This window comes from Passer montanus, unplaced genomic scaffold, assembly GCF_014805655.1.
Source record: "Passer montanus isolate IOZ18808 unplaced genomic scaffold, ASM1480565v1 scaffold85, whole genome shotgun sequence".
Taxonomy (NCBI): Eukaryota; Metazoa; Chordata; class Aves; order Passeriformes; family Passeridae; genus Passer; species Passer montanus.
The window spans coordinates 428,509-440,923 of record NW_024373812.1 but is presented as its reverse complement, the minus strand read 5'-3'; the positions used below and the strand labels follow the sequence as shown (position 1 = coordinate 440,923).

Below are 12,415 nucleotides of genomic sequence, written 5' to 3'. Positions count from 1 at the left end.
CCTGCACATTTCCAGAAAGTGCGTAGGAGGCTTCTGTTTCAGTGGAAATTTGTGTAGATTATATATTGTAAAGCAGTGTCTTTTGGTCAATGATATTTAATTTTTATCTCTCTCTACATCTGCTGTCCAGACTAAGAGGTTCATTCTCAGCTGGGAGGTCTCAGCGCTCTTGGCCAGAGGTGACCCCCTGCTGGGCATCTGGCCTGACCTGGGTTATCCCATCCATGTGCACCAGCTGAGGTGTTGACACAAAGGTGTGCAGTGGGAAGCAAAGGAAAAACTGATACAGACTTTAATGTTCATGGCTGTGCATGTGGTGTGAAGCATTCCAGAATGACCACCCATGTACCCTGTTCTCACTGTTTTGTTCAGGAGCGAGTGGCACTAATTAGAAGCTGTTACTGCAGGCTATCAAGTGTCAGAGCTCAGCTCAAACCAGACACAACACTTTTGAAAATCTGGAATATGGAAAAAGTGGGAACTAGGACTTAAATTTCCTAGCACATGATAAACCTTGCCTTGGGAAGCCAGAAGCAATCTAAGTCTTTGTCTCCTGTTGCAGTTCAATAAATTGCCTGAGTGATACTGTAATTCAAGAAACAACCTTTCACGCCAAGGCCTGTCAGAAGGTAATTAAGTAGGATTAATTGCACTGTGAGGCTGGAACTGTTATATCTTTCCGGACAACTGGTGTTGTATATTTAGGATCTTGATTTTAGCAGGTTGTTTCCCAAAATGCTCTGGGTGCTCTTAGAAGTAGTCCTTGCATAAACTACTGTGCGCTAGTAGCTCACAACTCATAAGATGGCAAGCAGTTTGTGGGGAAATATGGGACGGAATGTTACTGATCCATAGACTGGGCAGAGAAACATCCTGGGAAGTACAAAACTCTATGGAGAGTGGGTAGGGGGCAAGCAGTGCCCGAACAGTGGCTGTGAGAGGGGTGTAGCACGACCCAAGGGCACAAGAGACTGCTGGTGAGAGCAGCTCATCATTTCTGTGAGCACCCTGGCCTCTCTCTGTCCACCTAATAACTCACCAAGCTCATAGCTCATCAAGTGGCTGCCAGGCTGCCACAGACAGAGGAGGCACATTTGCCATGACCAAAGGTTTTAAACACAGCTTAGTTTAGGAAAAATGCTTGCAGCCTACCTTTCAGATGGAAGGAAATTCTGGTTTTCTCCACTGACTAGTTCCAGTGTGCAGAAGAGGTGGGTCCCTTCAGTTCATGAGACTTCTGTCCCTTGACAGACTTGCACAGTAAAGTGCATTTATCACATATGGCCCCATGTGTAGCTTTTTTCCAGCAATCTTTCTTGGAGTCTTCAGGATGAGACCCTGAGATGTCAGGGATGTGTAGACCATAGACTGAGGACTCCTGTTATAGAAGAGTCCAGAGCTCAGAGGATTAGACAATGGGCCTGCATTGTTAGCCTGGTAGGGCTCTTCTGTTTCTCTTTCCAGCTTGATTTTCTTGCAGTGGGTCCTTCAGCTGAGTTTATGCAGTTCCCTTACCTTTGATATACTATATAAACAGCAAAATCTGCAACAATATAAACTTCTTTTTTAAAATCAGTCTTCCCAGTGTGCAGCATTACACCTCTGGGGCTGCAATAACAGTCAGCAGTACCAAAAAAATCAAAGGTTAGAAGAAATCCAGCATGTCCCTCCCACTGACCTTGAATGTACCACCTTTCCCCTTTTCCTGCCCACTGAGATAGTCACTGTGGGGATTACAGTCCATGGATGTTCAGATCAACTTTTCACTGCTGAAGTCATTGGGCTGCAAAATCCCATTAGTTTCAGCCCTAAAAAAGTAGACTTTAAAGTATAGTGGATATAATAAAATTATAGTAGTATCGTAAAGATGCATTACCCTTTCAAAAAGGATACTAAGTGTCTGAATATCTATTAAAAAATTCTCCATCAATCCTCTGCTTTTAGTTCCTGCCTATAGGGCTGAAGCTCTCCATTTATGAAATGCACACTGCTTGTCTTCATTTAACTCATGGTATTCATCCCAATGCACCTGCTTTTGGTCCACTGAAGCAACAGGATCTTGTTTTGTTGTGCCTAACAGGGAGAAGAAAGTGTGTATGGGTGGAAATGCTACTTGACTAGCATTGCCTGTTTGGCTTGCACAGACACCTGTGGTGGAGAGATGTGCTGGCAGCACAGTGTCAGCCAATAAAGGAATAGAGAGAATAGAGAGTATTTTGCTGGTGCCAGAGCCAATTAAAAAAGGAAAAATCTTTGCCATCCTCCCACGGTTTCTACAGCAAGGCAAAAGATGCTGTGTTGCTCCCTCTATTACTGGCTCTGTGTGGCAATACATTTTTAGCTTTACAGCAACCCTCGGGTAACTCATGTTGGTGCCTCTGAGTTTTCAGCACATAAACTCACCAGAAAGCATCAGGGAAAATCATGTTTCTTAAATTCTTCATATTTTGTGAAAAACATGTAAATTCCTACTACTCAGCAATGGTGGCAGAGTGTCACTAGGACAAGCTATTTTTATTCCCTTTCTTTATTTGTTTTCTATCATATTCAACTAAGCTCAACAATTTAATTCTGATGTTGACTTCAAGTACTTGCGTATCAGTGCCGTGAGCCCCAACACCACCAAGGCTATTCCTGAGCTCTCAGTGTGTGGAGGTACTGGTGCATGACCAAAGGACCTAGAGATTACATGGACATCGCTAAGGCCAGAAAACTTTGCAGAATACTGGTTTTTTTCAGTGCTGGAAGCCAGTCCTTCTGGTGAAATGAAGTTAAAAAATTTAAAGGAGAAGGATTTTCAACCTTCTTTATGTCCTTGTGGCCTCAGGGATTTTCCAAGTTTCTCTCAATAAAACTGTAACCTTTTCTAATTTATATCCTGTTTCCTTCATGGTTAAGCCTGTAGCTTTGAAACCCAGCATGATGCTAAAGGTTTCCTTGTACATAATGCTTGTACACAACCTTAGTCTCATGATCTATGTGGAAAATCTCCTGCTGTTACCCTAAGGTATGGCTTCTGCTTCTAGAGCTCTCCAGTGTAACCTCAGACATTTGAGAACTTTTCTCCAAAAATAAGCTCCCAGAAACATCAAAGACATCACCCCCAAAAAAAGGACTTTGGCTAAGATCCAAAGTATAAAAACCCTGCTTGCTTTTTTTTTTTTTTTTTACTAAATTTCTCTGTTAGGTTTATCTAAGATACTGGCAAGCAAAAGCAGCCAGACTGGCAGTCTGATTGCAATACTGACATCTCATGGCTAAAAGAAGTTGCTACTGCTTCTTATTTTTCTCCTCTTACTTCTCCTTCGCCTTCTTCTCCTTCTTCACCTGAAAAGTATCCATTTCCATAAGTACCACATTGCTGTGAAAGTACAGAGTATTACACCCAAGTGGTAGGTCACACACATTTGCACAGTCACACTTCAGTGCAACTGGAACTTTCACTCACTTCAAAAAAAGCCAGGAATTTGGCTCTTTTGTTCTGAATCTAGATTTCTACATCTGGTGCAAAAGTGGCACCAGCAAGTGAAATGCATATGATTTGTTTGAACATCCCTTACACCACAGCATTTCATTGCAGCCTCTTCCCAAAACTCTAAGGTTGCCAAGAAACAAATTTCTGGGGAAGCATGGAAGCTGCTGCAGGGTTCTTCACAGAGAGCACAGAGAAGCCCTAAACGTGTTTTCCCCACCTGTGGTGCACTTCCTTTCCAAAACTACTTTGAAATAAACACCTTTCCCCTTCTTCTTATTTCAGATCCCAGAAGCAAAGGCGAGTGAGCGCATGGAGAACTTCTGCATCACCATGAAGAATACAAATGGGTCTGGCTTTGTAGCCACATCATTCTGCACTATACATCGAGGTTTGGGTCAGATCCTCAGGAATGCCAGTGGCAGCTTTCTCCACCACCAGTAACACCTTCAGCTCTTCCACAAGAAAGCTGAAGAATAAGCCTAAAGTCTTGAGCAAGGCTGGCATGTCTGGTGACTGCTCTCACAGTGGCTGGTTACTTGTTGATGAGGAAGAGGTGTGGAGGATAGGATGCCTGGGAAGTGACAGCCCCACAGCCCTGCTCTGCAAGGGGGAAATACTGCAGCCAGTACCTGAACATGCAAACCTTGCAGGAGAAGGCAGGCATAGAGTCTGATGACATTGAATTGCTCAGAGACTCTCAGAACAGGTTATTTTTTTGCCAGAATGGTAGCAGGAAGCAAGAAAACAGGCAGAACACAGACTGTTATGGCGAGATCTCCCATGAGCACAAGCTCTGCCGGTAGTGCCTTCTCTACAAGTACACGTGCATACAAGAGCCCTGACAGCAAGAGAGGACAAGTCACCCCTCTACCTGGTGGTTTGGCACCAGGTCAGAGGCATGAGGAATGTCTGGTACAAGGAGCCAAGGGTGGGGATCTGCTGTCTCAGAGCTGTCATCTTCAAGCTGATGAAGAAACCTGGAGCACTGTGAAAATTTTACTTTTGTCTCCTTCACTAAATGCTTTCAGGAAGTTTTTCCATCTTGGCATCTAAGATAAAGCAACTCTGCCCTCTGTCTGCTCTCAGCATCCAGCATCCCAAGAAGTCTCTAGGATGACGTGAACAAATTTAGCTGCTTTTAAACAAGATAAAAAAAGTGGAAAGACAGGACAGGGCAGAGGAAGGCAGACCACATGCTGTGGTCCCATTTTGGGGATGAATACTGCTTTTTTTCTGAAGAGCTGGGGAGCAGTGGTCTCCTTCATCACAACCAGATCTTCCAAGGGAAGAGCTGGTGAAGATTTTTTTCCTCACTGGAGGCTGGTAACATCTATAGGATAGATTTTCCTCCCCAGCAAGCATAGCTAGGAGAAAGGACACTGAGTTTTGGGGACCAAGAAGCCCTGAAGCTTAAGTACCTATGCTTTCAGAGGCACTGTACAAAAATTACTTTCTTGTGAATCATATCTTTTAATGGTTCACACCTTTGTACACTTGTTTGGCATATTGTAAATACAGTTATTTTTCATTACATGTCATTTACACTAGACCTGTAGGCACTGCAATAAACTACTACTGGTTTACTAATTAATAAACAAACATATGGAATTAATTAACAAATTAATAGCAGACAAAAATATAGCATCCCCAAAGGAAAGCATTTTTGGTCAGTCGTGTATAAATGGTGAGCACTTAATAAAAAAAAACCAGCAGTTTGGGTTTTGGGAAAGGTTTTGAGACATTTTAAAAGGGGCTTATATCAGAAGTCAAATTCTTGGTCTGACACCCAAACGATATAATTTTCAAAAACTGGTGATTAGGTACAAAAATAATTGCCTTGAACTTCTACAGCTATGGCTTGGACCACCTTCTCTTGAGAGGAAAACTTCATTTCAGCTGGAGTTGTGACAAGCCTTTAAGTCACAAAGACACTCTGGAAGACTTAGCACAGAGCTGAGGAGCAACATTTGATGTGCAATCAGCTTCTGTTCTAATGGAAAGGTGTGACTGGGTTTTTATCTACCCTATTGCAGTGCTGTGAGAGGACTGGTGAGGTTTACCATGCCCACTATACAGAAACTGATTGTTCTAGATCTGTATAACACCTCTCCCCTGCCATGTCAGAATAAAGCAGAACACTATGGCAAAATTGTTGATCATCATCTGACTACTAATGAGATGAAAATATTTCAACAGATATACTTGCAACTGAAATCTGTAACTCAGCTGGAATCAGTAAGATCATTACTCCTTCATCTGAGTTTTGAATTTTTTTCAATTCCAAGTCCAGTCACTAACTGCAAAATAATTAAGGACACAATTCCCACCCATTATGTGAATTATGAGATGCAGGAAAGCTAACACTTGCTGGTAAATAATGCATTTTATGTCAGACCAGTAAGATCCCTAGCTGTGATTCAGTGTTTTGCTTTGTTCTTCATGAAAATGGTCTTGGTTTTGAAAAGCTGTCATATTTATAGGGATCTGCAAAGTGTATTTTGTTACTTGCTGTAAATATTACTTATGGGGATATTTCTGAAATCAATTTGATTGTCAAAGAGAAGCCTGTAATTTTCACTATAGTGTATGCATTAGGAAATCCCATAGGTAGATCTCCTGCCACTTGAAACCAATATTGTAGGAAATAGCTGACAGAAAAGAAAAACACAGATAAGAGTCAGGGAGGAGGAAGGAGACCCAGCACTGGCTTTCATTGCTGTATCAAAAGCAAGCAAGAAATCTTCAGTGACGCATCTACATGAACCTATAATGGCATATTTACATGGAATGCACAATGCATACTGAACATCACAGAACTGGGAGGGAGTGAACTGCTGTCTGATGGAGATTTATGTCCTCTGAGTGAGGGAAAAGTCCTGTATAAATTCTATCTGGGTGTGAACCACTGAGAGGAGATGAAGCCTCATCCAGTTTGGCATTATGCTTGTCCTGACCATGCATAAAAATATTCACTAGCACAGAATAGGCATTTTCCTGACATACCTTTCTCAACCTCCTTCTTTGGAAGTGATCCTCTTTAGACAGACATTGAATTCACTGGTTTGGACAAAACCAGCCTTATTAACTTGAGGGTCAGGCTCTCATCTGGCACGTGTGAAACCGTGGGTCAGCTCAGGTTCCAATTGTTTTTTTACCATTCATCCCAAGGGAAGGAGCTCCAGTCAGATTGAGAGCACTGCCTTTGCAAGCATAAATCCTGGCACTTTCCTGTGCTGTGGAGGTCAGGACACATTCCAGGCCTAGACAGAGCAGCACACAGACTGCTCCTCAGTGGTAAACTCTTACTTCTGGGGTTTCTGGTTGCCTTCTCAGATGGTCTGAGAAGCACCAGCACAGGGTAATACTATTTTGAAGTCTCAAGGCCTCCCTTGGAAAGTGAGAACCAAAGCCTCACTGGGGTCTAATTATCATCTTGTATTTAAGGTGCCATCTGCACTTCCCAGCACTGAGCCGGAGTGTCAGGCTGTCCCACAGGAGCAGAGAATAAGAACTCTCCAGAGCTAAAAGAACTGAAGTGCTCCCACAAGCACAGCTCAAACCCATGTTCCAAGACAGCACTGGCAACTCATCTTGCAGCCCCATGGCCCACAAAAGAAGCCTTTTTCCAGTCATCACTCATCTGCTTTACCCTCTTTTTCTGACCCTTACAGCCTGGTGGCAAAAGTAAGTTTCTGGGAGGACTGTGCCAATTAATTGCCTTCCACTGGGTCAGAGCCTGAGGATGTGGCAAGCTGACACATGCAAGATGCAGGCGGTCTCTGTGGGTTAAAGCAGAGGAGCCTTCCATCCCCTTGCCTTAACCTGTCCCCTTAGAGAGCTCTGGACTGAGACTGCTCAATGTGCACTCATCAGGTGCTGCTGTTGCTTACCTAGTCTTCACCAAAATCAGGCAGCATCCCTCACTCATGTCATCAGGCTTCGGCTCAGGCTGGAATCACCAGCATTTCATTTGACTCAGCTTGTTGCACTCTTCACAATCTATATCACTCTTCAATAATAATAGAACTGTTTAAGTGCTGCAAAAATTTACCCCCAACTTCCTCATCAATGAATCCGAGTTCTTCAGGGTGACGCTGCGCTATCCAATAATGTAACGACCTTTCTCAGCTGAACATATTCTGAGGGTTCCCAAAAGTAACTTTCTGATCCTAGTCTTGCTTGCATCTGTCAAAAAATGCAATTGCATGTTGTTTAGTATTGAAATAGAGCTTCATTAAGGCACACTTGTTGTGGCATAACCAAGTAGCTCAGGTAAGCGATATTTCAAGGATGGAACACTAATGGGAGGGAAGGAAGAAGTGGACCTGGAAAAGCAACACAGTGTAACTGAGAGAAATGAATGTGTCTAGCAGAGGAAAAAAATGGTAACTGACAGGGGTAGCCACAGAAAATCTTAAGAAATTGCTGACAAGACTTACAAAGGACCAGAAGGGTATAATAAACAGGCCAGCTAGAATCACAGACTGCATTAGTGTGGAAATACTAAAAAGTAATAAATACAGAAACAAGGATCACCATGTTTCCTGTCTGCTTAAGAGCTCTACTGCTGTACTGAGTTGTCTTCAGCCATGCTGAGGGAAGCAATTAGGTTTTAGACTTTCCACTCTTGGTTAAATATCATCAGTTATCCTTAACATATGTCTGCATCACCAGAAAACTGGTGAGTGCTGCTGGACTCACAATTTCTTCTTACGTATTGCAGGGATCAAGACTGACATCTCCAAAACCCTGCCTCTGAGTTTATCACTGGAATAAAGTACAAAGGAGCATAGGGGAGCATTTCCATGACTATAAATGGAAATTATTTATTTTTTGTAATTGCTCTAGCAATGCTTAGCTGAAAGGAAGATCAGTACCAAAGGCTGAATGAGCAGTTATTTGTGCCTATTAATGACTTCCTGTGCTTAGGAGCCTGTCTTATGTCAGGACACCGCTATGTCAGGTGATGAGCAAACCAATAAAAAAAGATGGTCTATCCAAACAGGTTAAGCAGGCTTGTTTGCTGACAGAGCAAACCGACCAGTTCAAGGTATTAAACTGAAAGTGATTAGGCCTGAATCTGACAAAACCAATCTGTGTGTGAGAGGGAGACTGGGGACATACACACAGGCCCAGCCCAGAAGGAAAAGTCAGCCTTTGCAAACCTCAAAGTCCAGGGAAGCAGTCTGTGCTTAGAATAGAGTAGTTTCAAACCCACCCTTACTTAGATGGGACATAAACCGCCCACCCCCCCTTACAGAGACTATCAAGGGTGCTGGCAAGGCAGCCAGTCCTACACAGGCCAGTGCACAGAAAGCATTTTGCTTTCTCTGGACAAACAAGCCCTCTGCTGGGCAGAGTCTGAGAACACAAGACTCTTGGTGTGACTCTTCCTGGAAGGCTGTAAACACTCAGTCCTTCTGACCCATCCCAATTGTCAGCCAGCCATGAAGTATTGCTGGCAGAGAAATACCGAGACAGCAACTTTGGCTTGGGCCCACATCTGGCCATTCCCACTTCCACAAGTGGCCACTGACTGACAGATGAAGAAAATCTACAGTCATCCAGGCAGAGATATGCTCTAATATACTTCTACTTGGGACATGCAGTGATGGCTAAACCCCAGCACAACGGGCAACTTTATCTGGTCACTGTTGCAAAGAGCAAAGCAAAAGAAAGAAAGCTCTTTCCAAACACACAGTATATAACATTGCTGTCTTTCAGTTTCCACCTCTCCTACTCAATATTTTAAACATAAAAGGCCCAAACTCTGACTTTGTTGTCTTTGCCGTCTGATAGAGAAAACCAAACCAAAGCTAAAGCACTAACTATTAATGAAAGCAAAGAGCTCTGTGCCTTCTAGTAGAGGGTGATGAAAAAGCTGCTGGTGTGGGATGCAGAGCAGTAGTCTCCAGATGATGCCTCACACTAGCTGACTAACCAGGAGCTAATCCTAACAATTCCACTGGCTTTCGGTGTAGCTGCAGGCATTGGAACCCCTTAGCATTTTTCTTCATCTGCAAAAATGAAGGTAGCAGTAACCTAGTTTGCCTCATATGAGGATTCAAGGAACACATTGAAAAAGACTGTGAAGATGTAAAGGTGCCTGTAAATCTAAATATATTTTCTACAATGAGACATCTTTCCCTACTGAAGTTTATGTACCACCACCCAGTTGTATAATATGCTAATATGTGTAATGTACCTGCATAGTGAAGGTAATGAATGTAAGCTTGTGATTTGTACTTTCCAGGTATATTTTGAACAACTTTCAGACCCTATCCACAAAATCTTCATGAAAAAGAAGCATCTACTAACACTAAAGTATCCAGATTAGAGGCCTTAAAGAAAGCAGACGGAGAACTATGTCACCAGCTTTCATAATTCAACACCTGAATGAGTGCAGAGCGCAATAGCTGAGGAAAGTAATTTCCTCACCAGCAGTTTAACATAATTTTTTATAATGTTTCACCAAAATAATCAAGCTTTCTCTATTTAATCCATTAAACTTTCTCTCTAAAAAACACGTATTCAAGGAAGGAATGTAAAGATCATTTTCCCAGAAACATCTATAATTTGGTTCCTTCTATGAAGAGAAAGAACTAGGAAACAGGATGGTGTTGTCTTTGTAAAATACCTGGGTCACACTCTCTGCTTCCAATAAATGCAGAATCTCACTGTGCAAGATATTGATTTAACAGCATTTGGAAACTACTTCACTGATTAGTTGTCCAAGTTACCAATCACCACAGGAAGCCCTGTATTTTAGCCCTCCAAAAGTATTTCAGAACACACTGATTACCAGGCTTTCTGGACACAAGGGTGTTACTGGCAGGTGCTATAGAATTTTCCCTGTGTGTTAGCTAAACATAAATCAGGCACACAGAGCTCTGGTCAGGTGGACTTTACCAGCTGAGTGTCAGACAATCCCTCCCTCATTCTCCACCTCCTCCTTCAGAGGTGTCTGTGCACACAGACCATCCAGCAGCCCAGCTGTCTTCTGTTAAATTTTCCCTAAGGATTCACGTATCCGTATATTCCCCAGAACATGGGAATCAGCTTTGGTTTCAGCAGCAGGACTGACTGACTGTCCTTCAAGAAGGCTTGCTCTTTGAGCTGATCTGTCAGAAGGAATTGTCACTGCTATAAATTTGACCATCAGCAATCATCCAGTTGCTTTCTGAGCCATTCTCCTGATTTTGAATGAATTAGCTACCATAATGCTTAAGAGGATGCACTGAGATAATCACTGCCTGCTCATGTCTGTGATCACATAACCACACTGTTTCAGGCTCATTCCCTCCTTCAGCCCTTGTGCTCTCCCCCTACAACACTGCAGATTCTGTAAGAGAAGCTATAAAAGCTGTGCACTCTTAAGATGCCACTGTCTGCATTTCCCTCCATCGGTTCAAGCTCATGTTCCCTGAAACTGGTGGACAATTGACACTTGCCTCTTCTCTGAAGAGGCTGGGAAAAGCCTGGCCTCTTCATGCATTTCTTCAAGGCTTGGGTTGGAGCACTAACTTCTCTGCTATGCAGCAAGACGGTAAGCTTAACCAATTTAAAGGACCTCTAGCCTTTAAATTACAAAGGTGATTTAATAAAAGCCTAGAGCCATCCGAAGTGTGTACCTCAGACAAGGATCCTTCCCATGAACACTGCTACCCAGCTGTGTCCACAGGACTAGAAAATTACTGGGTGGCTTGACCACTGGTGAAAGCACATGAAGGCAAAACCAAAATTTATCATTTTAACTAAATGAGCACATCAAAGCAATTAGGAAGATCTAGGCAAGATGCACAAGGGGCTGTAATTTTTTTCCACTACTTTGTTTCACTGAGTATTTTGTGTTATGGTATGAAGTCCAATACAACATCAGGTATTGCTGATCAGTTTCATACCAGCACTTCTAAGAGTTTAGCAGAGTGAAAATACTAAGGAAAAAGGAGACTAAAACCACATATGGTAAGAAATCACATATGGTTTTACAGGCCAAGCTTCTTGAGTTAAACCAGAGCACTTTGCAGAGACTATTGTGGTGGGGAAATGGTGGGTGACTTTGGAAAACAAAGATGTGAAAACTTGTCTAGTGGAAGAAAAAGATGACAGACCTAAGAAACAAGCTGTGGTTCAATTCTTTTAGTGCTTCAGCACATCTTTGAACCCTTTACCTCATCTCTTCTTGAGAGATTACAACTCTGCCATCACTTAAAAAAATCTGATCTCGCGGTGCTTTAGCCCAGTCTATGAGCTACTTCCACCCCACCATTCAGCTCTGACACAGACACTACACCAATCTGTGGTGAGTGGAAAAGCCATTTCTATTGTAGCAAATTAAATAAAATTACTTGAGTCACATGTGTTGAGGTACACAGGCCAGCACTATATTACAAGCCTTCAGTTTTCATGTGATCAACTTAGTGGAGACTGCTAGAAAGCAACACACCCCAGACTTCCTGGTTCACACGTATTCTAACCGGTAATAATTTGAACATGTGGTTCCAAGAGAAAGGGGTTTGCTGGAGTTACTGCATAGGGACAGATTAATGTATCCAATACTGCTAATACTAGGAAAGAAAGAGTGGCAAGACAAACTGATACATCTGACAGTAATTGCTTGAGTCTGTAATTTTAAGATAGGTGCTTCCACATATGTAATTTGTGTATTTGACAATTAATCCTATCTACATATATCACGAAGACCCTCACAATTGCAAAGAATAATTTGAGACTTTAAAACTTTAAAATATCACAACAGCTGCATGTGTGCCCCCACCTGCCATTCCTCATTCTTGAGCTCAGGCCCCGAATTTCCAAAAGCAGATCTTTCAATACCCAAGGTGAAAACAACCCAGCCAACAAGTGTTAACTCCTTCAGTGGAACAACCATAACTTTCCAAGGGAGAAAGATGATTACTGTTGCATTGCGTGGATCATTTG

General features: G+C 42.6%; 1 protein-coding gene across 1 annotated transcript; it reads left to right on the top strand.

Annotated features, from left to right (window-relative positions):
* Positions 1–3,742: 3,742 nt before the first annotated feature.
* Positions 3,743–7,359, top strand: LOC120513652 (uncharacterized protein KIAA1958-like; the record flags this gene model as incomplete). Its single annotated transcript, XM_039733262.1, is given in 5 exon segments — positions 3,743–3,892; positions 3,894–4,081; positions 4,083–4,312; positions 4,315–4,450; positions 4,452–7,359. Coding segments are annotated over 5 exon segments (786 nt in total), but the record flags the coding sequence as incomplete, so codon positions are not given.
* Positions 7,360–12,415: the final 5,056 nt, after the last annotated feature.